The sequence below is a fragment of the Eulemur rufifrons genome, chromosome 7 (genome assembly GCF_041146395.1).
Source record: "Eulemur rufifrons isolate Redbay chromosome 7, OSU_ERuf_1, whole genome shotgun sequence".
In the NCBI taxonomy this organism is placed as follows: Eukaryota; Metazoa; Chordata; class Mammalia; order Primates; family Lemuridae; genus Eulemur; species Eulemur rufifrons.
This window is the reverse complement of record NC_090989.1, coordinates 99,870,272-99,895,575: the sequence shown is the minus strand read 5'-3', so window position 1 is coordinate 99,895,575 and position 25,304 is coordinate 99,870,272. Positions and strand designations below refer to the sequence as shown.

The 25,304-nt window shown below is 41.4% G+C and overlaps 1 protein-coding gene across 20 annotated transcripts in view; it reads left to right on the top strand.

The window, feature by feature from the left end:
• The window catches only part of SCHIP1 (schwannomin interacting protein 1), a 532,563-nt gene that overhangs the window by 454,008 nt on the left and 53,251 nt on the right, over positions 1-25,304 (top strand). For 4 of the 20 annotated variants that reach the window (XM_069473025.1, XM_069473021.1, XM_069473023.1 and 1 more), the window contains exon 1: positions 23,854-24,108. The exons of the other annotated variants lie outside the window; for them this stretch is intronic. In XM_069473025.1, coding sequence (XP_069329126.1) covers positions 24,079-24,108 — 30 coding nt within the window. In that variant the 5' untranslated portion in view covers positions 23,854-24,078. Of the gene's footprint in view, positions 1-23,853; positions 24,109-25,304 lie in introns of those variants that run through there. 20 annotated transcript variants of the gene reach the window in all.

The window sequence follows — 25,304 nt, the reverse complement described above, 5'->3', positions numbered from 1 at the left end:
TGCTCAGCTTCTGGTGAGGGCTTCTAGCTGCATTATTACGACGTGGTGGAGAAGCAGAAGGAAAGCAGCATGTGCAAAAAGGGATGGGACACGGGAGGCACCTTGCTTTATAACAACCACTTCTCTTAGTAAATAAGAGATGGCATTAATCCCCTCATGAGGGTGGATCCTTTGACCCAAACACCTCTTAAAGATTCCATCACCTCTCAACACCATTACATTGAGGACCAAGCCTCAACATAACTTTTGTTGTTGACAAACCATATTTAAAGCATAGTAGGTGTCTATTTAGTACTCAATATTGTGAAATATTGGCTTTAGTTTTTTACTTTACAAAGCATTTTCTGTTCACCATCTTATTATTCTCACAACAACACTGGAGCTTGGGTACAATAAGGCTTTTTTTATTCCCATATTATAAATGATGAAACTAAGAGTCACAGAAATTAAGTGATGTGTATAACTTTATACATCCATAAGTGGCAGTTCCGTGATTTAAAATTAGTTCAGGCTCCAAGTCCATTACCCTTTCCTCTACAAACATATCGATTACTGATAACTTTGTTAAACCCTGCTAGGATACAAAAGAAATGCAAAACTTTTGGGGGGCTCTGCAGACTAGGTAGGGAAATAAAACTAATACCCATGAAACTTACTAAAGCTAGAGTTAATATAATAGAGCCCACAGCCCAGACACTAAGTTCTATTGGCATCTGTAGAAGGCAGACAACTATACAACTATGTAGAAGACACTGTCAGGCAGCCCAGATCCATGACACCCCTCCCTGCCCTTTAGGAGGGAAGTACTCATTTCTTCAGCTACTGGCAAAGTTGGCAGCTGGCAGTTCCCAGTTGAGACCCTCTGGGATTTCCCCTGACTGAGGAGAGCCAAGTCAGTGCCTCCTTCTCAGGAGCAGCCCATATCCAATGACTGGTTGATACTGGAACATAAAGGCCTGGCTCCTTTCTCCCAGGTTAGATCCACTCTAAGGGCCAGCCCAGCTCCAGGGCATCCTACTGGATCAGCGAGGCATTTGTTTGCAGCTGCATCAGAATTCAGCTTCTCTCTGCCCTTTCTTAAGGCCTTTACTCCGCACAGGTGTTGATCCCCTGAGTGCTCCTGAATAAACTTCCTGCCTATGAATCATTAGTGAGAGTAGGCTTCCTGCACCCAGTAATCTATAAGGTTTCTAGGCAGCAGGAACAGCTTGAACAAATGCCTGGAGGCCAGAATTCCTTTCTCTCAGGGGTGTAACAAAGAGTAAAGAAATAGTGTTTTATGGAGGCTAGAAGAAAGGGCCAGTGGTGGAGAACTTTGAAAGACAGGATGAGCTGTCAGCCCTGGTGGGGAACCACCCAGAAAGCCTTATCTGGCTTTGCCAAGTAAGAATGTTGGCAGTGACCCCATGTTCCCTTTGTGAAGGGAATGTGTAGCCCAGATATCAGCCCTGACCTTTAATACTTATTGCTCCCTTCATCTGTGATCCTGTGAATCAGGACTTGAAGCTGGAAAGAGAAGATCTGATTTTAGATCTCCCTTGCCAACTTTGTGGCTGTGTGATTTTAGAGCTTCTGTTTCTCATTTTAAAAATGGGTATGTTTTGAGGATTCAAATAATCCTAGTTTCAAGGGCTGTTCACTGGTGTCATGTGACAGGAGGCTTCCGTGTCCAAATAACTCTGGGTGACACTGGGCTAAACTAAGCTAAATGGATTTCTTTACAGTAGGATTTTTCAAACTTCAGTATGCTGCTGTTCCTCCTAAGTCTCAAGGAGGGGGATGTAATCCAAATCATCTCACCGTAACCCTTCAGGAAGACTTCCTCTGCTCCCAGTACCCTCCATGGAGCATTAATAGGCTTGGGTCCTGCTGGAGTCATATTGAGAAACCCTAGCCCATCATATAGTTAATAAATGTCAAATTGGACTCTACGGATCACCATGGTATGCATTGCCTTAACCTTAAACTAAGTTAAGAATCTCTCAGAAATATGCTAAGACTTCCCAGTGGCTCTGGTACTCATGATCAGTGTGGTTTGGGTTATGTAATTTTGCTAACGTATAATTCACTTCAAGGATACCCCCAAATCATGTATCCAAGACATGTCTCTTTTAAAGAATGATACTCGGCCGGGCGCGGTGGCTCACGCCTGTAATCCTAGCTCTCTGGGAGGCCGAGGTGGGCGGATCGTTTGAGCTCAGGAGTTCGAGACCAGCCTGAGCAAGAGCGAGACCCCATCTCTACTAAAAATAGAAAGAAATTATATGGACAGCTAAAAATATATATAGAAAAAATTAGCCGGGCATGGTGGTGCATGCCTGTAGTCCCAGCTACTCGGGAGGCTGAGACAGGAGGATCGCTTGAGCCCAGGAGTTTGAGGTTGCTGTGAGCTAGGCTGACGCCACGGCACTCACTCTAGCCCGGGCAACAAAGTGAGACTCTGTCTCAAAAAAAAAAAAAAAAAAAAAAAAAAAAAAAAAAAAAGAATGATACTCATTCAAGCTTTTAGATTAGGGATAAACACAGGTTTCCAGTGCATGCACTCTTTAGTGGCCATCCTGTGTTGAAACACATAGTTGCTACCTTGTGGGGATGGAGCAATAGATTGAAAATCGTGCTGAAGGTGCATCTGGGCTGTGTGAGCAAGGACGCTATGATGGATTAGTGATGTCCATTAACAACAGCATTTGCCACCTTCAATTTAGACCATAGTTAAATTTAACTTTACCGTTTGAAGACTGTGGGAGAATAAATAAATTACTTGAACCATCTTAAGTGCAGCATATTCAAAACTAACTCATGATCGTCTTCTCCTCTAACTTGCCTATGCAGATACCCTCCATCTCAGTGATGGTGGTGGCCTCTGGGAGCATATGCATGATTCCTCCCTGGTCTTCATTTCCCATAACCAATCAGTCACCAAGTCTTACCAATTTTTCCTTCTAAATGTTTCAGATCATTCTCTTTCCATCACAGATACCATCCCAATTCTACAAATGCTGTTACTTCTCATCTCAACCACTGCAACTTGTCCCACCCAGTCTCTGGTGGTGCACCCTTTAAATCCCTCCCCTAATCCACCAACGTGTCTACCTATTCACGTGGGTCCCCTTCTCAAACTCTTTCATGCCTTCTCCAGGGTAAAGCCTAAACTAAATTTGGCATTAGAAGCCTTCTGTATCCGGGCCCTACTTACCTCTGGTCTCATTTCTTGCCACTCCCTTGTGCTCTAACAAAACCAATCTGCTGAACTGCCTAACTCATGCTGCCTCTAGTTTCCATGCCTTTGTTTTCCATACCCTCTGCCTGAACTGTCTTCTCCACTCTTTCACTTGCTCAGTTAATTCCTAATTTTCACTGAAACTCAGCTCAGCCATCACCTACTCTGAAAATCTTTCCTGACCCCTCCCTCCCCAAGGCTTAATTAGAGCCCTAACCAATTATATATGTATAATGTTACGAATAAATAATATAAATATGCGACATAGTACCATTGTTTATGTGCCTGTGCACCTTGAGGGTAGGAATGTGTCTTATTTAATCTCTGTATTCCTTATGCCTGTTAAAATGCCTGCATTATCTTAACCACTCAATAAATATACGTGGATTAAATGAAGGAATTAAGCATCTATGATGAATAAAACTAAGCTAACGACAGCCCATCAACATCAGAAATATAGCCAAACTCAGCAAAGAGCTTTCTTTGTGGATTAGGAATGCTTGTCTTGTGTGGCTGGTGCGGTTTGGTGTGAAGCTACGTGGACACTAATTGTACCTGGTTTCCAGTGAAAGAAAACCACTCTGATAAGTGCTTAGCCAGGTTTGAAGTAATTTTCTCACTTTTGGTGGCCATTCTGGGTGTTTGCCCATATCTGTACCTCTGTGGCTGACTTTTTAAAACACAGCTGCAATTTGATTTGGTTTTTTTCATGGATTGCTTGAAACAAACAAACAAACACCTTCTCACTACTGATTAGATCAGATTTAAGTTAACCCATGTGACCCTATGGTGAATTATTGACTGGATTAATGTGTCTTTCCAACAAAAGCTTTTTCATAACAATAGAGGAGGAACTGAGTGTAACTTGTCATCTTCTGGCTAAATTCCTCATTGTGCTTTTTTCACAGTATTCTCGCTCTGTGCAGGACTTCTGCCAGTCACAGGCTCTAAGCCTTGGTTTTGAATGGCCTCTGGAATATGGTTTCCCAGACTCTCCCTAGTCCCCTCGTTGTTTTGATTTCCTTTTTACACCTATCTACCTATGACGTACCGAAGTCCAAGAGGCTGGCAGGGCCATTATGTGACTGTAGAGCAGCCTGGACCAGGGAATCATGTCACCACACTGCCATGCGTCATCAGTGCCAGGAGCTGTGCTGGGGGCTGTGCGCTGTCACGCAGCCCTCCTCCCACACTGGGAGCAGGCACTGTGGCCTGCCCAAGGTTGCAGAGCGAGAGTCTGCTGTGGCCGGCACGGAGGCTCTAGTCTAGTCCATGGTCACACCACAGGTCCTTTCTTTTCTGACAACTATGACTTTTTACATTAATTTTAAAAAGAAAAAAATCTAATTGTTTGGTCTTTGCCCTCTCTCTTACTTATATGTTGCTGTATAACAGTTTATAGCTCAACCCAACAAACATTTACTATCTCACAGTTTCTGATGGTCAGAAGTCCCGGAGTTGCTTAGCTGATGGTTCTAGCCCAGGGTTTCTTATGAGGCTGTGGGCAGAATGTCCACCGGAACTGCAGTCATCTGAAGGCTTGACTGCGGCTGGAGAGTCCTCCTTCAACACGGCACTCCGATGGCTGCAGCCTCAGCTCCTCACCACGTGGCCCTCTCTGTGGGCTATTTGTATGTTCTAGTGACGTGGCAGCTAACTTCCTGAGTGCCAGTGATTGGAGAGAGAGAGAGACAGAGATGAAGCTGCTGTGCCTCTTGTGACCTAGTCTCCAAAGTAGTTGGTATGCCACTTCTGCCTCTGTTTCTGTAGAATAAAGCCCACATTCAAGGGAAAGGAAATTAGGCTCCCCCTCTTCAAGGGAAGAGTAGGAAAGAATTTAGGGACACATTTTAAAACCACCCCACCCTCCCTAACCCATGTACATACATCTTCAGAGATGGAAATGTTCTCTCTCTGCACCATCCAGTATGACAGCCACTAGACACATGGCTACTGAGTGCTTAGAACGTGGCTAGTCCAACCGAGGAACTGGATTTTTGATTCTATTTAAGTTAAATAGCCACGTATAGCTAGTAGGTACGGTTCCAGTGGTAGAAGTGGGAGAAATGAGGCTGCACCAGCAGAGGAGAGGCCTTTAATGCTGGGAAGGAACCAGAGGAGAATGTTGCCCTGGGAGCCAACTGTGTTGAATATTGCTCATAGATCTAGTCTGAGGAAGACAGGGAATTGACCTTGGGGTTTAGGAAGGTGTAGCTGTTTCATTGGCATGGGGGAGACAAAAGACTGACTGGAGTGTGTTCAAAGGAGAATAAAGGGGAGAGAAATAGTAGACAGCAAGTCTGGACAACTCTTTCAGAGAGTCTGTGGTTGTCTAGGAGAGTGTGGGAGTGAATGGACTGGGGAAATGTAGAGGAGGCCAGGCCTTGCCAAGGGCGCACTTGAGGTTAGTGGTCATGAATTTAAAGTGAGATCAGTTAGTGTGGTTGTACAGTAGTCCCCCTTGCCCACGGGGGAACACGTTCCCAGACCACCAGTGGATTCCTGAAACCACTGATAGTACTGAACCCAATTGCCATCAGTTGGAACACGTTTCTTTTCATGTCTTCCACCTCCAAATTTAATGCCTTTTCTGTCTTAACTAAGCACTTATCACACACTGTGGCTATAAATTTTGCAGTTTGAGGTTCAACAACAAAATTAATAGTAGCACAAATTTCTTTTTCCTTCTTCACAATTTCATGAATAGAAGATTCCTTCTTACCAAGATCTTAGCAACCTCAGCACATGATTTTTTCCGCTCCTTATTAAATCAAGAACTTTCACCTCTTCACTAAAAGGAAGCACTTTATGGCTTCTCTTTGGCATATCCCAATTGCCAGCATCTCTAGTGTTGCACTCTGGGGCCGTTACTAGGTAAGATAAAGGTGACTTGCACACAGCACTACATTCCGCAACAGTCGATCTGACAATGAGAGGGCTACGAAGTGACTAATGGGCTGGTCGCGGAGACAGTGTGGATATTCTGGACAAAGGCGGATTCATGTCTAGGATGGCGAAAGATTTCATCAAGCTATTCAGAACAGGGCACAATTTAAAACTTATGAATTATTTCTGGAATTTTTCATTTAATGTATTTGGACTGAGGTTGACTGTGGGTAACTGAAACCTTCGATAAAGGGGGAACTTTTTATATTTTTCTTACGTATATGAGCCTGAGAGCAGGCACAAAGTAGCAAAGAGTTGAATTTACTCACAGTTGGGATTTAACCAGGTGAGACGCAATGAGAGAGTTAGTGGCTACAGTGTTGGTCATGGACTCCAAGATGCGTAGAGAGAGAAAGGTGGATGAGCTGGGAGTAGGGAATGGTAGAGACGTGGACCTGGTGCAGCTGAAGAATTACTGGAATTAGGGTGATTAGAGAGAGTGACCTGAAATGACAATGCAAGGTTGTTGGAAAATGGGAGAGTTTAAGATGAAATTACGGAGAGCATGAAGTTGATGGTAATGGCAAGGTCAGGATATGACCATGGGAGTGGGTATAACTGAGATAGAATGGACAAAGGAATTTACAGGCCAAAATTTTGGAGGGATTGTCTAGCAGACATGGAAATTCTCACAAATTAAACAGAACTAACATTGGAAAGTGACTCTTGAGGGCATGCGACAGAGTAACCTGAGGAGGAATAGATGACTGTAACTAGGAGGGCTAACTGGAGGTGGTGTCAGGGATCTGAGGGTAGGAGATTCAGAGCTGGGAGTTAGGGAGGAAGCAAGAGAGTAGCAAGGAAGACACCAGCCCATCCAACAGGCTGTTTGGCAAGAGGGAGGTAGGAGAGAAAACAGCCACCACTGTGGAGAGCGAAAGGGGAAGAAGATGCCTTCAGGTTCCTGTTGGAGCAGGATGGTGAAGGGAATGCTCAGAGCAGAGGCCTCCCTGGAAGGGCTTATGAAGGGCCTGGGGAGGAACAGAGATGGCCAGAGTGGGGTTGTACAGAGCCATAAAGGAAGGAGAGTGAAAGAGGGGAATGAACAATGACCTGGAGTTGAGGGAGTATTAGTTGGAGTACGAAGCACCCTGGGGGGTTAAGGCTTGTTGGTCCCCAAGATGGATAGTGGAGGTGAGGCCTAGTGTTGAAGGCAAGGGAGGAATTCTTGCCCAGAGCACGCGGGTTTCTGGGGTCTTTGAGCTGACAGCAATGAGGAATGGGTGGTCTTATGAAGAGGATGGGGGTCATGAAGGAAATCTCTCCAGAATTACAGAATACTCCCCAGGTGTCCTACAACGTCTGAATCCCTTAACCTGCCTGCTCTTTCTGAACTTGAAGCAGTTCAACTTAAACTCATCATTGACGTCAGTTAGGTTCCGCTTCTGCAGTATGGAGTCAATCCTATGCTGGAGCTCAGTGTTGGAGCAAAAGCGAATGGTGACAATGTCAGGGCCAGCGTGGGGCCCAGCAGCTGGCATTTGGTAGGTACTTGGTAGAGACTGATTTCCTCCTCTCCTCCCTCAGCTCCCTCTTGAATTTCATTTCCTCTCATAGTAAGGAGAGTTATGTCTTCCCATTGGTATCTGCATGCAAAAAGTCAAAGATGATTTTTCCCTTTAAAACTGGGAACCTATGTAATTCTCAAACTAATGACTGTATGTCTAGTTCCCTTCTCCAACCCCATCTGCTCACCCAGGACAGGCTTCATGGGCATGTGACCTCTGCAGGTTTCGAAGGGCCCTGTCCTTGGTTTAGGGCTCTGCTCTTGCCATCCTGAAGTTCTTAATTTTTGAAGAATGGGTCCCCATTTTCATTTTCACAAGGCCTTGCAAAGTGCCCATTCCAACCCCTAAAAAACAAATAACTGGTAAAACATGACCATGACGCAGTTAGATAATTAGATTTATCATCCCATCCACATGTCAACATTTCAGGATGAATGGTGTTTTGAAAATAATGGAAACACCTTAACCATGTCATTTGTAAATGGGAAAATAACTGAGTGCATCTAAAACCTTATGAAGTCCCAATTTTTAATCATAATTTTTCAGCACAAAGAATTAGCATCACTTTCAGGAGGATTTTTCATTTATTGTCATTACCCCCATGTATTAATAAGTTGAAAATCTTAAAGTCCTTTTTAACTTTAAGTGAAGCATGACTGAATTATTATCACTTATGCCAAACAGAGCATTGAATCTTTCCTTGAGAGCATTCCTTACCGGGATGTAGGAGCTCTCTGGTTATTTTGACAGGAGATGCCCATTTCCTCTAGTGTGTAGGTCCAAGAGCTGTAGCTTTGGGGTAAGGAAAGAGATAACATGGGCAAGGCAGGCATGCATACCAGACCAGATCAGCATTTGTCACTCATCCAGACAGACCAGATCAGCATTCGTGGCTTATCCAGACAGAGGGCATACCAGCCTCAATCCGCTCACCGTCTGGGAAAAATGAAGTCCCTACACAGATAGAGCCATCAAACCTGGATTATGGGGACTAATTGAAGAGTCCACATGGGCTTTCTAGTACACTCTGTGTACTCCTGACCTGGATTCAGGATTAATTTGTCACCAAGACAGAGCAGGCAAGTGGCTGGAGAACTGAAACTTCAGTAGTTCTGGAATGTGGAACTCACAGCTGGTGATGATGCTGTAGTACGGAACATGGCAGATATTTCCTAGAGAGAGAGAACATTTGGATTAGACACTCAAGCCACATCCACCATTTCTTCTTCAAACATTAGAATGCTTTCTGGAAAGTCACAGCCTAAATTGTAGGTTACTTCTTATTCTTAGTAGTTGTTTGATTGTTTTCCTCTGTCTAAGAAAGCAAACGTGCTTTTTCTTTTGTTTTCCTTTTTATTTACTGTTTTCTTCAGCCTAAACTTCCATGGTAGGCAGGCAAAGTTAAAAGTATCAGCCTTGCACAAACCCAGCTTGTTTTCCTGCTGGTCATTTTGCATCCCAAAACTAGTTGGGACACTTTATCATTCCTTAAATATGGGAATTCTGACATTATCAGTTGGCTTTTTAGGGGTATATAAGTTAGCAGTATCAAATTACTTGCTTATTTTGCCAGGCTATCCCCTGAAACTAAAAATTTATCACATAAAGTGGCAAACTGAGAAGGAAAAAAAACACTAGCCTGGGTTTTTTTCTTATTAATTTTAAATTAAATCAAGGGAAGTCCTCCAGCAACTGCAGTTTAATAAGTGTCAACCTCACCTGGGGAGCTGTAAATGATTATCTTGCCCTCAGGTCCAGCTGGCACAGTCGGTCCCATCCCTGAGGCAAATCTGCGAAGTGATGGGCCCTTTGAGCCTGCCAAAGCTGCAGTCCACGGTGAGGAGGGAAGTGTAACTCAGAGGCCTCACCAGCCTTCACTCACAAGCTGGCAGTCATCCACTTGGCATCCAGGTGAGCGGCACCCACCATCTTTAGATGAGCAAGTGGTCATGTGACCAGCGTTGCCATGGTAGTCAATTGAATTAATGACAACTGGTCACAAGCACATTCCTGCCCTGGATCCCAAGCCCCCGAAGTGAGAGAACCTCTTGGCAATTTTATTCAGTCATTCATTCAGATATCTGTTGTACATCTATCTGCCTGGCACTGTGCTAGATGCTAGATGTACAACGGTAGACAGTACAGATGTGTCCCTTGCATTTTTGTGGACCGTACAATCCAGTGGAACAAGGCAACATTACAAATGCCACAAATTAATTAATTGTGATAATTGCTGAGAAAGAAAACAGTGTGCTGAGTGAATTAAAAGCAGCACCTTATTTTAGACTGGGGGCTAAGGAAAGACCTCTATTTAAGTGAGAGAAATGACTCAGGTGAATGGGGACATGGGTGTCCAGGATGAGAAACAGCTTGTGTAAAGGCCTTGAGGCAGGCAGGGGTGAACTTGACTTTCCCAGAAAACCCAAAGACCACCAGTATCTAGAGCTTAGTGAGCAAGATTTTGAGAGGTGCAAAGGAAGTCTGAAGGCTAGATCAGGGCCAATAGCAGCATTAGGGATTTAGGATTTCATCCTAAATATTGTAGGAAACCTAGGAATTTTAAACCTTTTAAATTTAAAAGGTTAAATTTAAAACCATTTTAAATTAAAATGTGACACCATCTGATTGTGGTTTTAGAAGTATTTTTAATTCACAAAGGGTAAGGCTTAATTAAGGCAAGCCCTTAATTTTTTATAACACTTTGGGAACTGAATCAAGGAGCATGAAACCAATAAAAAGATCAAATCAGAGGCAGCCGGGTGAGTGCATGGGGTTAAATTTCTTTCAGAATGACATTTTATAAATTTGTGCCATCTAAAATTAGGGTCAAAGATCTGATTACTTCAGTTGTAGTGACAGCTCTGCTGAAATCACTTCTGTCCTTTGGAAAATGAATTTGATTTTAAAAACCTCCAAACAAAGCACACGTAGCTTAAAACCATCAGTCCAGTTGCCACTGATGTCTGCAAAGCAGATGCCTACCTTTTCAGCTGGTTAAAATTCCTCACAGTTACGCTGGATATCAGAGGCAGAGAGAGGAAGAGAGGAAGTGTGAGTGTTTGGCATAATGTCTTGTGTTCATTTCCTTAGTTTTTTTTTTTTCTTTGATTCAATGTCAAGAGTGAAAACAAACCAACCCTAAAGTCCCTTAGCGTCTTCTCAGATGAGGGAGAACAGAGATATTGGAGTAAGGTAGATAGGTTTATCTACAAGGCACTGGACCTCAAAAGGATTGCTAATTTCTGTTGGCATTTTAAGTAAATAAATAATGAAAAAGCCTGAGCACTTTCAATAAGTGAACATTTTGTGGGCCCAGCTTAAGGGTCTCAGCGAGGCTCTCTTTAATATTCACGAAGGAAAACTGGTTTAAATTAGAGGGTTTTAGAAGAGTTGGGATTAATGTGCAGATTAACTTTACTGCTTATGAATTATCCATGACTGATTTTAACCCTCCTCTTTGAGAATGAATTTATCCATTGTCTAGTGTTTGGAGTATCATAATTTCCCAGTCAGTACCTTTATATTCTGAAAGAATTTGCTTCTAAAAGATGAGTAAGTTTCTTAATTCATAACTTTAAGATAAAATAGGTTAATGAGATCATTAAATGTTATGCTGGCAATTTTATTTTGCTTCAGAAAAAAATTTAGACTGGTGTTTGTTCTCCTACCTTTCAACCAGTAAAATCATTTGAATATATCTTCTGAGGGGATGAGAATGAGAAAGATTGTAAAAATAGTCCATGTTGCTACTTAACTGGCCCTGGAAAAACTGGTCAGAGAACAGACCTGCAGAAACTCAAAATCCCATTATAGCTAATAGCATTTCAACACTATTCCCATATTTAAAAAAAGAAGAAGAAAATTTAAGGACCCTTGACAAATTTTAATAGCTCCTTAGAGATTATGTTAACAGTTTAATCCTGAATTATTATGTTTCTGTCCTGTGTTCAGCGATGCACTAAGAAAATATATCATCAGTTGATGAGCAAGTGGTTTTCAGAAAAGATGTGCTACGCAAATTGTTTCCCTTCGTTTCATCATTATTTTGCTTTATTCTGTGAAATAAATCTTTTAAAAACAGTAGCTCTGATTTTCATAATAAACTAAATTTTCATAATCAACTAATGATCTAAGGTGTTTAGTTTTTGAAACGTTATCCATAAAAAGAAAAAAAAAACTCATCACCTTTACTTTTGTTAAATTTCTGTAAGGAAGACCTTCAGTTGAAATCCAGTATTTTTTTTTACTAACTCACCCAATGCTATATTTAGTATATACTGTGATACTATTTTCTATTGCTGATTTGAAAACTCATGATATAAAATGAACTTGATTTAAAAAGACAGCCATCTGACAGCCTGAAAGTGGGGGATGAAGACAGTTTGTAATTCAACCCACATTACAGATTAGGAAATAGAGGCTGCTAGATTTGAAACAGTATCCCAAAGGAACACCTGGTAAGAGATACAGTTAAGCCCAGAACCAGGTCTTTGATTCCTGGTCCAACGTTCTAGCAACTCCAGAACCATCAAAATGGTCTAGATTGTAACTTTGGATTTATTAGCATTAGTGTAACCTTTATATCTCTTTCCTTAAGAGAAGACTTACATATTTATATTACAATTGTTATTAAAATATTGAAATGTTAATAAGGCAATGGATAGTACCTTTAACATTATTTTTGCCTTGTAACCGTATTCCTATTTTGAATTGTTTGAAGAACACAGTTGTCCACTAGAGGGCACCTTTCTTCAACATGAGGGTCAGTCCGCTTTCCTAATATTCTGTTAAACTGTTTTTAATCAACCACCACCACTTTGGAGTAGTGAACAGCTTTTTTTATTGTCAGAGATTCCATGTATTGCTTTAGTGAAATGTACTTATATTGCTAGGCAAGGCTGTCTGGGCTACTAAAACACCTGAAGAAATAAAAGGGAGGTGTGCCCCTTCTTCCCCTACACACACACACACACACACACACACACACTTTGTGCTGGTTTGGGCTTGGACCTTCTTGGCAACTCACCTTATTTTTATTTGGAAAGTCTTGCATTAGCCCTGGCAGATTTATACTCCTTTTCACTTTTTCTGCCACTGCTTTCTCTGACTCCAAAAGCTGGAAAATGAAGACTAAAAGAAATGGCCCTTAAACATTGACATAAATTTGGGACAAAAACATGTAGATTTCACCCAGATTTACCTATGCGTCAGCTGCTATTTTTTACAAGATGCAAATTTCAGTTAGTGTTGGGCAGAAAATACTGTGGGGAGATCAATAGAATGCGCCCAGTAAATAAGCAGTCTGGCAGATTCTGTTGAAATATAAACCGTCTTCTTATTCCCCTTCTCTATACAGAAAGGCTGCCTGCTATAGCACTGCCTAATGCATTAGGTTTCAAACTGTGTCTGTAGAAACCCAGGGTTGCAGGAGGTATTTTTAGAGAGCAATTTGCACTTATTATAAGAGTGGCTAAACACCTCATCCCCAACTCCTAAAAAAATTCAAATTGAAAATTAAAGAGTTCTGAAATGTGAAAATAATTCGGAATACATCTACAAATGAGAAAGTCTATGGGATTTTGGAGAGTCATATAAAGCACTATGGTAAGAAGAGTATAACATTTCAGCCAAAACTGTAATGTTTTCCTTCCCTTATTATTTATGCAAAATGTTTCTCTCTACCTCCTTTTTTGACATCAGTATATTTAATTTATCCTGCAAGGTGAAGTCTTTTACAGTCCTCGGAATAGTTGAAATTATAAATGTGTCATTGACTCTGACGGTGGTAGCTCTGTATTGGCCTTTCTAAAAAATTCATGCCTGTGCAGATCTAAGCAGGAAAAATTATTTGAGTTGCCCAAAGGCCCAGCTCGGTTCAGTGCCAAGTTAGGGTCAGACACATGTGTTTGGCACAGTCTCTCATCAAGCCTGATAGTGGGTTGTGCAGGGACAAGTGAATGCCCAATATATCAAACGAGAAGGTCTTGTTACAGATTAATGACCTATTTTAAGTTTGGGTACTCTGTCTTATCTTGTTTATAATAAGAAATTCAAGCAATTGCTATATATATATATTGTTAGTAAATCAATCTTGAATAAATTTCCTACTACTTTGCTTTCAAGCTTCTGGATATGTTTAATGAAGAACATCTGGAGATTGCAGCGTAAGCTATTAAAAAGAACTGTTACCATTTACAACTACTTATCTGTGTGAAACAGGATTCTTTTTGATGTGGTCCAACCAAGCAAAATACAGAAATAAATGTGAAACTACAGTTGGAATAAGACTGTAACTGACATCTATAAAGTCTATTTTCAGATTTTTTTGTATAACAAAAGAGCTTGATGTTCTCATTGAGGGATATAATAGGCAAATACAGACCGAACTCAGAATAATTTTATCCTGATAAAAATATTTTTGATTCTTTTGCATATTAGTTTTCATTCTAAAAGCAGATTCTAGTACTTAAACAAAAGAAGAAAAAGTGACAACCATTGATTCACACTAATAATTTGCTCAGGAAATTATGTTTTAATATAACCTGAAATAAGAAACATAAGTGTAATGAGAGTCGAACTGCTGACTAAAGTAGTTTACATAGTTTAGAAGACTCTCAGGTAAGTTTTTTATTTATAATTATAAGGATAAAAATTATAATATATCTCATTTTTATCCTTCTCTCACTTCCTATTTCTGGGCCTCAGTATTGTTGGAAGAAGTGGAGAAATGTCTCGACACCAACTGGCCTCTTCTGGGGCCTCTGTTCCATGCCTGTGGTATGGAAATGACCTTGATGCAATAGTGGCCTGCAAGTACACCACGAGACACTCCATTCCAGAAGTCACAGGCCAAAGTAAGATGCTCAGATCACACAGTGCATTGAATTTATGTCAAATGCAAACCAAGCAGCAAGGGAAAGAGGTGGGATGAGCTGACATGCTTGGGGTACGGTACAGGAGTGTGGAGGGACTGCACGGCCCGCAGTATTTATGTGTCCAGCCTCTCTGCCACGGCAGCCCGGCCTTTTGGTGATATGGTTATGGACCAACGTTGAGGTTTGAGAAAGGATTCCCAATTAAACACAAGGCGTCAGCCAGTGACACACAACTTGCTTTATCAGACACACAGGGGAAGTCCCTCTGGCTTCCTCTGGAGCTCGCCTCTTAGCCTGATGAGAAGCTGTGGATTCTCTTTGCATTTCTTGGGCAGAGGACCAGAATGGGTGTCACTAGTGGGCAATCAATGTATGATCTAATGAATATCGAGTGTCTCAGGTACCTCAGGTTATTCAGTGTGTCACAGATACTAGGTGCTTGTTTAGTCTTTCCATGCTTTTCTATGCTGGCACACACACACTTGATGTATGTCTAACACATCTAGGTTACTAACTTACTGGTGTTTAATACATCTCATGAATTCTGACTATAGTAGTCCCCCCTTATCTTTGGGGGATACTTTCCAAGACCTCCAGTGGATGTCTGAAACTGTGGATAGTACTGAACCTTATATGTACTATGTTTTCTCCTGTATAGACATACCTATAAGAAAGCTTCATTTATACATTAGGCACGGTAAGAGATTAACAACAATAATAGTAATAAAATAGAACAATTATAAAATATGCCAGCACAACTCTTGGTGCTTTGGGGCCATTATTAAGTAAAATAAGGGTTACTTGAACACAGGCGCTGCGATACCCCGACAGTCGATCTGGTAACTGAGCAGGCCACTGAGTGACTCACGGGAGGGGAGCTCAAACAGTGTGGATATGCTGGACAAAGGGATGATTCACAGCCCATGTGGGATGGTGTGACATTTCATCTCGCTACAGAACAGTGCACAATTTAAAACTTATGAATTGTTTATTTCTGGAATTTTCCATTTAATTATTTCAAACAGTGGTTGACTGCAGGTAACTGAAACCTCAAAAAGCAAACCATGGGTAAGAGGGGACTACTGTATATCTACTCGCTTACTCATTATCTAAATCTAACACATCTTATGCATTTCACCTATGTCTTACGAGCTCCTACATAGTCCTTATCTATACTTAACACATCTTATGAGTTTCATCCATCCTGTTTGTTTTTCTGGTTCTTCTATAGCAAAATTGAATATTCTCAAATAAAGCTGCAAAGCCCCTACAGAATCTCTTGGCAAAGCTTCCCCCCACTGATCCAGCCGCCCTGCCCTGGGTGTTTGAACCCCCCGCTGCTCCAGACCAGCAGCTTGAGGGACCAGGTCAAGGCTCCCGCCTGTCGGTGCTCCTGTGTCTTGCCCCACGCCACCGTGGCTTCCTCCTTACCCCACACTTCTTTGTAAGTTTACTCACCAGTTTCATATCTTCAGTTCCAAGACAGAATGAAGGCCTGCCAGAGGTTCCTTCCTGAGCCAACTCTTCCAGCACCTGGTCCTTTCATTTTTCACTCACCATCATCAGTTTCTCCCTTCTGGCTGGCTCCTTTCCTGCTGCCCACTTGGATGTTTGGGTCTCCCCATCTTATACGTCAGCCACATCAACAACCTTTCTGATTTTATTACAAACTCAAGCTACCACCCTAATGCTCTGGTTCATCAACAAACTTCTTTTTTTTAATTTTTTTATTATTATTTCAGCATATTATGGGGGTTATGCATATTGCCCTTGTCCCTCACCTCCCCCCCTCCCGAGTCAGAGCTTCAAGCATGTCCATCCCCCAGACAGTGCACATTGCACTCATTCAACCCAAGTGCCCATCAATACATGAGTGGATTAACAAACTTCTTTACAAACTACTTACTCTCTACTCAGTCCCTCAACTTCTTAAGCACAGCCACCCAGCTTCCACCCCAACACACTACTACTGAAGTTATTCCCTAAGCATGAGTCAGGCCTTCCTAACAGTCAAAACTCACGGCTTCCAGTTGCTTTCCTCCACTTCTCTGAGTATTTGAAGCAATCGCTCTGTCAAACTCCCCTGTCTTTTCCTGACTCCTCACTATGTTAGTTTTCATCTTACTCTCACGTTGTTGGCCGCATCCCCTTTGCATCCGCTTGCCCTCTAAATGTGCGCGTTCACCGTACGGCAGTCCCCTTACCTGCAGTTTCACTTTCCTCGGTTTCAGTTACCCGCAGTCAACCGCAGTCCAAAAATACTAAGCCTTTTTGAGAGAGAGAGAGAGAGACCACATTCACACAACTGTCATTACAGTATAGTGTTTATAATTGTTATATTTTATTATTAGTTATTGTTGTTAATCTCTTACTGTCCCTAATTTATAAATGAAACTTTATCACAGGTATTTATGGATAGGGAAAAATACAGTATATCTAGGGTGCAGTACTATCTGCGGTTTCGGGCATCCACTGTGGGTCTTGGAATGTGTATCCCCCATGGATAAGGAGGGACTACTTATTAGTTTTCTATTTCTGCTATAACATTTCCCCAAATTTAGTGGCTTAAGTCAACACAAATTTATTGGTATTATAATACCAAAAGTCAGAAGTCCTAAATGGGTCTCTCTGGACTAAAATCAGGGTGTCCACTGGGCTGCGATCCCTCTGGAGGCCTAGGGAAAAGCCATTCCCTTCCTTTTTCTTTTTTTTTTTTTTTTTTTTTGTTGAGACAGAGTCTCACTTTGTTGCCCAGGCTAGAGTGAGTGCCGTGGCGTCAGCTTAGCTCACAGCAACCTCAGTCTCCTTGGCTTAAGCGATCCTACTGCCTCAGCCTCCCGAGTAGCTGGGACTACAGGCATGCGCCACTATGCCCGGCTAATTTTTTCTGTATAGATTTTTAGTTGTCCATATAATGTCTTTCCATTTTTAGTAGAGACGGGGTCTCGCTCAGGCTGGTCTCGAACTCCTGACCTTGAGCAATCCACCCGCCTCGGCCTCCCAGAGTGCTAGGGTTACAGGCGTGAGCCACCGCGCCCGGCCCCCTTCCTTTTTTCATGTCCTAGAGGCAGCCGCCTTCTTTGGCTTGTGGCCTCTTCGTCCATCTTAAAGGCAGACAGTGTTGGACCGAATGTTTCTCATGCGGCCATCTCTCTTGTTCTTCCTCTCCTGCCTTGCTCTTTTGCCTTCTAAAGACCCTTGTGATTATTACACTGGGCCCACCTGGACAACCTAGGCTCCTTTCCCCATTTCAGTGTCCGTTGGTTAGCAACCTTAATTTCCCTTGGCCATTTGGGAATTAAGATGTAGATATTTGTCGGGAGAGGCAGGGAGCATTATTGTGCCTTCCACAGTGACACCTTTGTTTCTCTCTAGTTTTTTCTCTACAGTCTCTCCCTTAATCTAATCCATTTCTACAGCTTCAACTATCGTCTCTGTGCAGAAGACCCCCAAATTCTCTCTGTCGGCCTGACATCTCTCAAGCTCCAGTTGCCTCTTGCACCTTCAACTGAGAACTTTATGGTGAAAAATACAAACTTCTTTACTGTACCCCTACCCCCCAGAATCAGTTACTCCTGCTAACTTCCCTGTGTCTTTTCACAGCACCAGTTCTACTCCAGTAATGGTCTCGAAACCTCATCATTCCTTGTCTTCTTCACTCCCCATGTCGGGTGACTGCCTAAGGACCATCAGCGCCTATCTCACAGTGCCTTGGGACGCATCCCTCGCCTTTCTCTCTCCATTCCTATGATCACCTGTGTCTCTCACAGGCCTCTCTTTATTCCCTGGACAGTTGTCGCCTTTGATTAGGAGAGGAAAAATGTCCACTTCTGTTCCTTTCCTGAGTACCTAAGAGCTATTTTACATGTGACTGTCATTTCATCATGTTATCAACCCAGTGAGCAAGGAATAAACATCCTTAGTTTATAGATGAGGAAACTGAGGCAAAGACAAATAAGGCAACTCTCTGAAGGGCATATTCCTTTATTCATTCATTTAAAAATATTTACTGAGAGCCCATTATATGCATTCATTTAAAAATAGATTTATTAAAAACCTATTATATGCCAGGTACTATTTCAGACGCTGGGGATATACCACAGAGTAGGTTAACCAAGTTCCAAGTTCTAAGGAAACTTACATTAATCTAGATCTACAAAAGACAGACATTAAAGAAGTGAACAACCAAATGAGCAAGATTATTGCAGTCTCCTGGTTCACCTTAGCTAAGCATTCTCTTCACCTGAATTTCTAGTGAGCAAACAAAGTCTCTTCAGAGACACTTAACTCATTCTTCATCATGTACTGCCATTTGTGTACTGCCGTATTTCTCTTACCAAACTCCGTGAGGGCGGAAACACTATTTGACATGGTACATAGTAGCAGTTTGTTTCAACTACAAGATTTAAGAATCCAGGATGATGTTGGGGAAAGTACTTTGTAAACTATGAAGCATTTTCAAAGGTTTGTTGTCATAGGTGATGCCAATTGTGTTTGGTGAAAACACTAAAGGTTGAAAATCCCCAGTTGGAAAATCTGAAATCCAAAATGCTCCAAAATGTGAACATGTTTGAGTGCCGACATGATGCCACAAATGGAAAATTCCACATCTGATCTCATGTGATAGGTCGCAGTCCAAATGAAGTCAAAACTTTGTTTTGTGCACAAAATTATTTAAAATAATGTATAAAATTACCATTAGGTTATGTGCATATAAGGTGTATATGAAACAAATGAATCTCGTGTTTAGATGTGGGTCCCATCCCCAAGATACCTCATTATGTAAATGCAGATATTCCAGAATCCAAAAATTCCCAAATCCAAAGCACTTCTGGTCCCAAGCATTTTGGATAAGGAATACTCAACCTGTAGGGATAATTAATTCTTCTTTGGGTGGGGCATTCAAAGACCTAGTTTTCCCTGATGTCCCTGATGTCCACAGGATTAATGTTTCTCACAAATCCTTTTCTTTCATTGCCCTGTAAAGAAGCACCACTTAAAGCTGTGTGATAGGTGTCTGCTTTCCCTAGCATCCTGAGGAAAAGCTTAAAAAGCTACAGCTTAAGACGGTGACGTCCCTGCTCATCATCCCCATCCCTGGTACTTCACTTTTTCACATTTCATTGTGAAATTTTCAAATGGAATTTTTTTTCACAAATACCCATTTATGTGCCACCTCGATCCTACAATGGATGATTACTAAACATGCTTTGTCACAGCTTCCGTCTACCCATTGATTCGTCACATTTATCTGATACGTTTCAAAGTAAGTTGCAGACATCAGTGAGCATTCCCTCTAAATATTACAGTCTGCATATCATTAGTTCAAAATTTAACTAACCGTTATTTATTCTTTTGAGGTAAATTTTATATGCAGTGAAATGCATATATCTTGGATGTTTTATTCAATGTATCTTGACAGATGTGTACACCTATGTAAGCCAAACACTTAACTCATACAGCTTAAGCCAGAAAGGTCCCTATGCCCACTGTAGGTCAGTTCCTGACCCTAATTAATTTTTGAAGCCGTGTGTTCAGATGATCTGTGGATGTGACTTTTTACCACTATATTTATTGTCCAAAATCACCCCTCATTCTGTTGCTATTAATTGCAACAATTGAAAAAAATCCTTTCTGGATTTAAAGACACAGTAATTTGTATGGTGGCAGAAACAGGAACAATATCTTAATCCAAATATATTCTTCATTTTTCTTCCTTTAAAATATACTGTGTATTCAGATTTAGATAGAACTGCACTGCAACCTCACTTTTGCTTTATGATAGGTTTTGATTTGAAGGCCAGGCTACTTTCGCTCAAAGCAAGTTTATTTCTCCAAATCTAGTGAGCCCTCATCTAGCATTTGTCTTAGTATATTAAGGTTGCTATAACAAAATACCAGAAACTGGGTAGCTTATAAACAACAGAAATTTACTTCTCATAGTTTTGGAGACTGGGAAGTCCAAGATCGAGGCACTGACAGATTCAGTACCTGGTGAGGTCTTGTTTCCTGGTTCATAGATGGCATCTTCTTGCTGTGTCCTCACTTGGTAGAGGGGCAAGTCAGCTCTCTGGGGCCTCTTTTATAAGGGTACTAATCCCATTCATGAGGGCTAACACCATCACAGTGGTGATTAGGTTTCAATGTATGAATTTTGAGGGGACACAAACATTCAGACCATAGCAGCATTGTTTTATAAGGAACATACTCATTTGGTATGAACCCAGAAAATCATGTTTGTTTCTTTATTTTCCTTCCTTTGCAGCCTTTTTTGTTGTTGATGGGCTTATCACAACTTTCTTAGGCGTCAGTTTTCATCTCTGGAAAATAACAGTGTCAGATTAAATGATCTAAATGATCTCTTGAGGTCCCACCTAAATCTGAAACTCAGTAGTTTTCATGGGAAGGGAAGCTATGAAAATCTGAGAAGAAATAAAGAATCTCTGTGTTACAGAGACTGTGCTTAAAATTAAAAGTTCATCAATATTTTTTAGTCAAAAACAACAAATGTTACTGTAGTTTGGTAAATTATTCTAGCTTAAATGTTCTTGGAACAAGCTGGTTTCTGTTTAAAGTTCTCTGTACCAGCAAATCATAATTTAAATTATAACACAAAGTCCTTTCCAATGAATGACTATAAAGAGAGGCCTGCTTGATATATTCCTTTTTTCATCTTGTTTATACCTCCTGGGAGGGTTTTGACGGGGTTTGGGATACAATTGTCAGAAATGTGTTCTCCCCAGAGCCACCTCTGAGTCACTTCCCCTATTTACGGAACAGCAACTGTGAAGAGTGGGATCATGTTTAGACTTTTTTTTTTTAACAACACATGATAAAAGTCTTTAGGAGCTTATGTAATATATCCCAAAGTCTTCAGTGTTCAGAAAAGAACAGAGGCTAGGAAGCAGCTTTTTAAGATCTGTATAGCTTGGAAGCATGTTCCTGAGTCATAAGGTCAGAGATTGTCAAGGTAGTAACTTGAGTAAAGTTCTAACAGCTTTTGAAGTTAGAGCTGTTGTCTCTTGGAAAGTTGGGATTGTGCCTCTTGTATTAAACATAAGATTTCCATTTCATCTTATCTACTACCTTGCAAAAGGAACTTTTCCTTTGGCCTACCTTTCCTTGCTCCTACTTAGAATTCCAGAACCTTCGTTTTGATGGTTGTATAGTAAGGCACTCCATGCAGAAGTCTCTGTGTCTGTGCTGTGTGCGGTAGCAATAGAGAAGGAAGGAGTTTGGGAAGGATTTATTGTTTATTGTTTACTTTCCCTGAAAAGTTTCTGTCTTCTTTTCTTCATCTTATAATTGAGAAGACTTGTTACCTAACCCAGGCTTGTGCTTCATTCATCAAGCTTTCATTGTGCTCCTGGCCAATGAGCAGGCCTAGAAAGTCCTGCACATGTTGCGTGCTCCACCTCTCTTCTACACTGGAGGGAGAAGGGCAGAGAGCTTCTGCAGGGTACATCTCCAGAGTACTTTTCCTGTGAACCCACTGCTGAAGTTGGAGCCTCTGAGAACACCAGGAGTTGAGTTTTCCTGCCATCTTTTCATTCTCCCAACTATGAAGGCTGAAATGAGTGTATATGTGAGTGTATCAATGGACTTGAATTAAGATAGCAGCCATTTGTCCTGTTTGAATCTCAAATAGTGAAAAATAAGAATATTGGCTCAGCATGGTGGCTCACACCTGTAATCCTAGCACGTTGGGAGGCCAAGGCGGGAGGATCACTTGAGGTCAGGATTTTGGGACCAGCCTGAGCAAGAGTGAGCCCCCATTTCTATAAAAAATAGAAAAATTAGCCAGCTGTGGTGATGCATGCCTGTAGTCCCAACTACTCTGGAGGCTGAAGCAGGAGAATCACTTGAGCCCAGGAGTTTGAGGTTGTAGTGAGCTATGACGACACCACTATACTCCAGCCTGGGTGACAGAGAGAGACCCTATTTCAAGAAAAAAAAAAAGAATGTTTATAAAAATAGGTTTTTCTCTTTCCAAGAAACAGACAACTTATTATAAAATTAAAAATACATTACCAAATATTCCTAACAGCAGCTCTCACCATTCCTTAAGAGAGTGCTTGATATGAAAACTTGTCAAACATGTCGATTTCACTCAGGCAAAAAGTACTGTTTTTCTCTGTCAAGAGTATAGTGAAGATTATGTGGCTATTGGTAAGAGGAGGAGTTTTTGAGAAAAGAGATAGATATTAAAATAACTTAAAACTAAGGACCCTGTTGATTTTTTCTTATAAATTTGGTGGTTTAAAGTTGGTCAAATTTTTGTTAAGTACCATTTGTGTGCTCAGGGCCATTTTATTAAGAAACAGCAAAACCCATTGCCTGTGGTGACTGAGGAATATAGATAAGGAAATTTTATTTTTTCCCCATAATGTTCTCATTCAATTAGCTTGAGGAATATACAGGCCCAGTTTTTCTTTTTATATATGCTAAAATCCTAGAGTTGCCACTCAGAAATTAGCCCCAGCTTTTTTCCTAGGAACGTGTATCATCCAACTTGTGTTTCCTTTGATTATTAACTGCAAGTCCAGAATTCTTTGTTACCGTCTCTTAGATAGGATCGTCTGCTTCAAGGATTCTATGTGCTGTATTGGGCGTGTCTGTATATTCAGGTCACAGCATTGGGTAATATATACGTACAAAGACTTTTGCAAAATAACTTGCAATTGAGAGTTTAGTTTTCATGAAATAAATTATACTGACTTTGATATTTTAGTAAGCTCTCCTCCTAAAAAAACTTGTAGGAACTATTATTCCATCTTATTTATGTTTGACTTAAAAAGCACCTAAGAGTCAAAAATAAGTGGGGAATTTAAAGAATTACAGAATAATATTTTTAAAGGGTGAAGCCCATCCTTTTAGTTATAAAGTTGACGAATACTTCAAAAACTCAGCCTGGAAAACATCCTTCCAATGTCAATATTCAGAGTGGACTGTTTTCCCTTTAACATGTTAAAAGTTCTAAAATTATCTTTAAGGCCTCTTTTTTTAATAAGCACTAACCAAGCAGCATTAGTGGGCAGGAAGGAAGATGCCGGAGGATAGCAATGTTCAGCAGCAACATTGATTTGTGTCTGTCTCTCTCTCTCCCTTGCTGGCCTTTTTCTCGTTAATGAGGACTAGAATGTTTCCACATCAGTTAACTGCCTTCATAAAGCACCAGAAGGTCACACCAGCTCCAGACTGATCCTTTTCTTTGTGCCGATAATATAATTGGCTGATTGTGCCGGTGATGAGCGCGCCCCCTCCCCCGCCGGTCCCAGCCCCATGTTCGTAAGCCTGCCTCGCCGGCTTGCGAGGACTGGAGAGAGAGCAGCTCGGCTCGCTGCGCGCCTCCCGGCACAGGCAGTGCCACTGCGCAGGTTGATCAGCGAAACAGCATCCATTTTAATCTGCGGGGAGCCCCTGCCTGACCAAGGCGTTCTCTCCGCCTGCCCGTGGATGCTCCGCGCTTTCCCTCCGCAGCCTCGCTGAGCAGTCCTGCTTTAGGGTCTGCGCCCTAGGATGCACTGAGATGGTACATCAGGACAACTGCTCGTATCAGGTAAGATTTAAAAGCCCGATTCTGAGGCCGGCATCCTTTGGGAGAGGAGGCCTTCCTCTTGCAAAGCAGCAGGTTGCCTCTTTCCGGATGTCTGAGGGATTTTGCCATACTGGGCTCCCGGGCCTTCATCACAAACAGTGTCTGAATTGTAATTAGGTTTTCTGGGGAGTAATGGGGCAGAAAACGCTGCTTCCTTGGCCTTTAAAGCATTTGTGAAATTCAGAGAGATGATCTGTGCTTTGCACATTCTGTGTGTCTGGGCAAATAAGAGGAACTGCTTTGAACTGTAATTTGAATCTAAGGGGATTCAGAGGAAAATCTGGTTGGAATTTCACATAAATAACCATTGAAAAATGTGATTTTTGCTCATTGTATAGGATACAAGTTGCTTCACATCCAGTTTTTTTTTTGGAATGTCTTTAAGAAATTACGTAAATAGGAAGTCATGATTGATGATCTTAGAATTTTTCAAAAATCAGCCAGTACGCACTTGCCACTTAAAGTTGCACTGATATGTCTTTCCGAACTTATTTTTACTAGTATGTTTTAAATGGTTAGTAAGAAACATACCTCAAAAAGCCCAAAGAGAAAAATTTTAATAACACATAGTCATCTGTGTGCTAATTTGCTATCTGGACTTAAGAATTGAATACTTGAGCAATTTCAAAATATCAGCTCTAGAGTGTTTAGTAACTCCATAGGACTTGGACCATTGAGGCAAGATTGAAAGTATCCTTGTTGTAAACAACAAGAATGTTCTCAGAGAAATTGCTCTTTGCAGGAGCAGGCGTGGAACTAGTTCAGGTCCTGGAATAGTTAATATTGGGATATTACTCAAGTGACCGAGTTTAGAAGCTCTAAGAGAGCAGTTCTCTAACTCAACAATGCCTCTTCCTTGTGTGAGGTAGGTTACCTGGGATAAGCAGGTGTTTCTCATAATATGGTCAGATTTCACTGTGGCAGACAGGTGCAGGCAGAATAGTACACTTTACAAGATGCAAGGCAGTGGTTTCTCAGCTAAGTGTGCCTATAAAATGTATTTATATACTTTTTCTCTGCTTAATAACTAGACTTTTGTGCTTGGAGGCTTGTTTTATAGTATGTTTGGGGCCATAGATCCTAAATAGCAAGATTCACAGGAATTCTTTCCATGAGAAAGGGGTCAGAGATGCTGAGAAAACAACCAACACTTCACT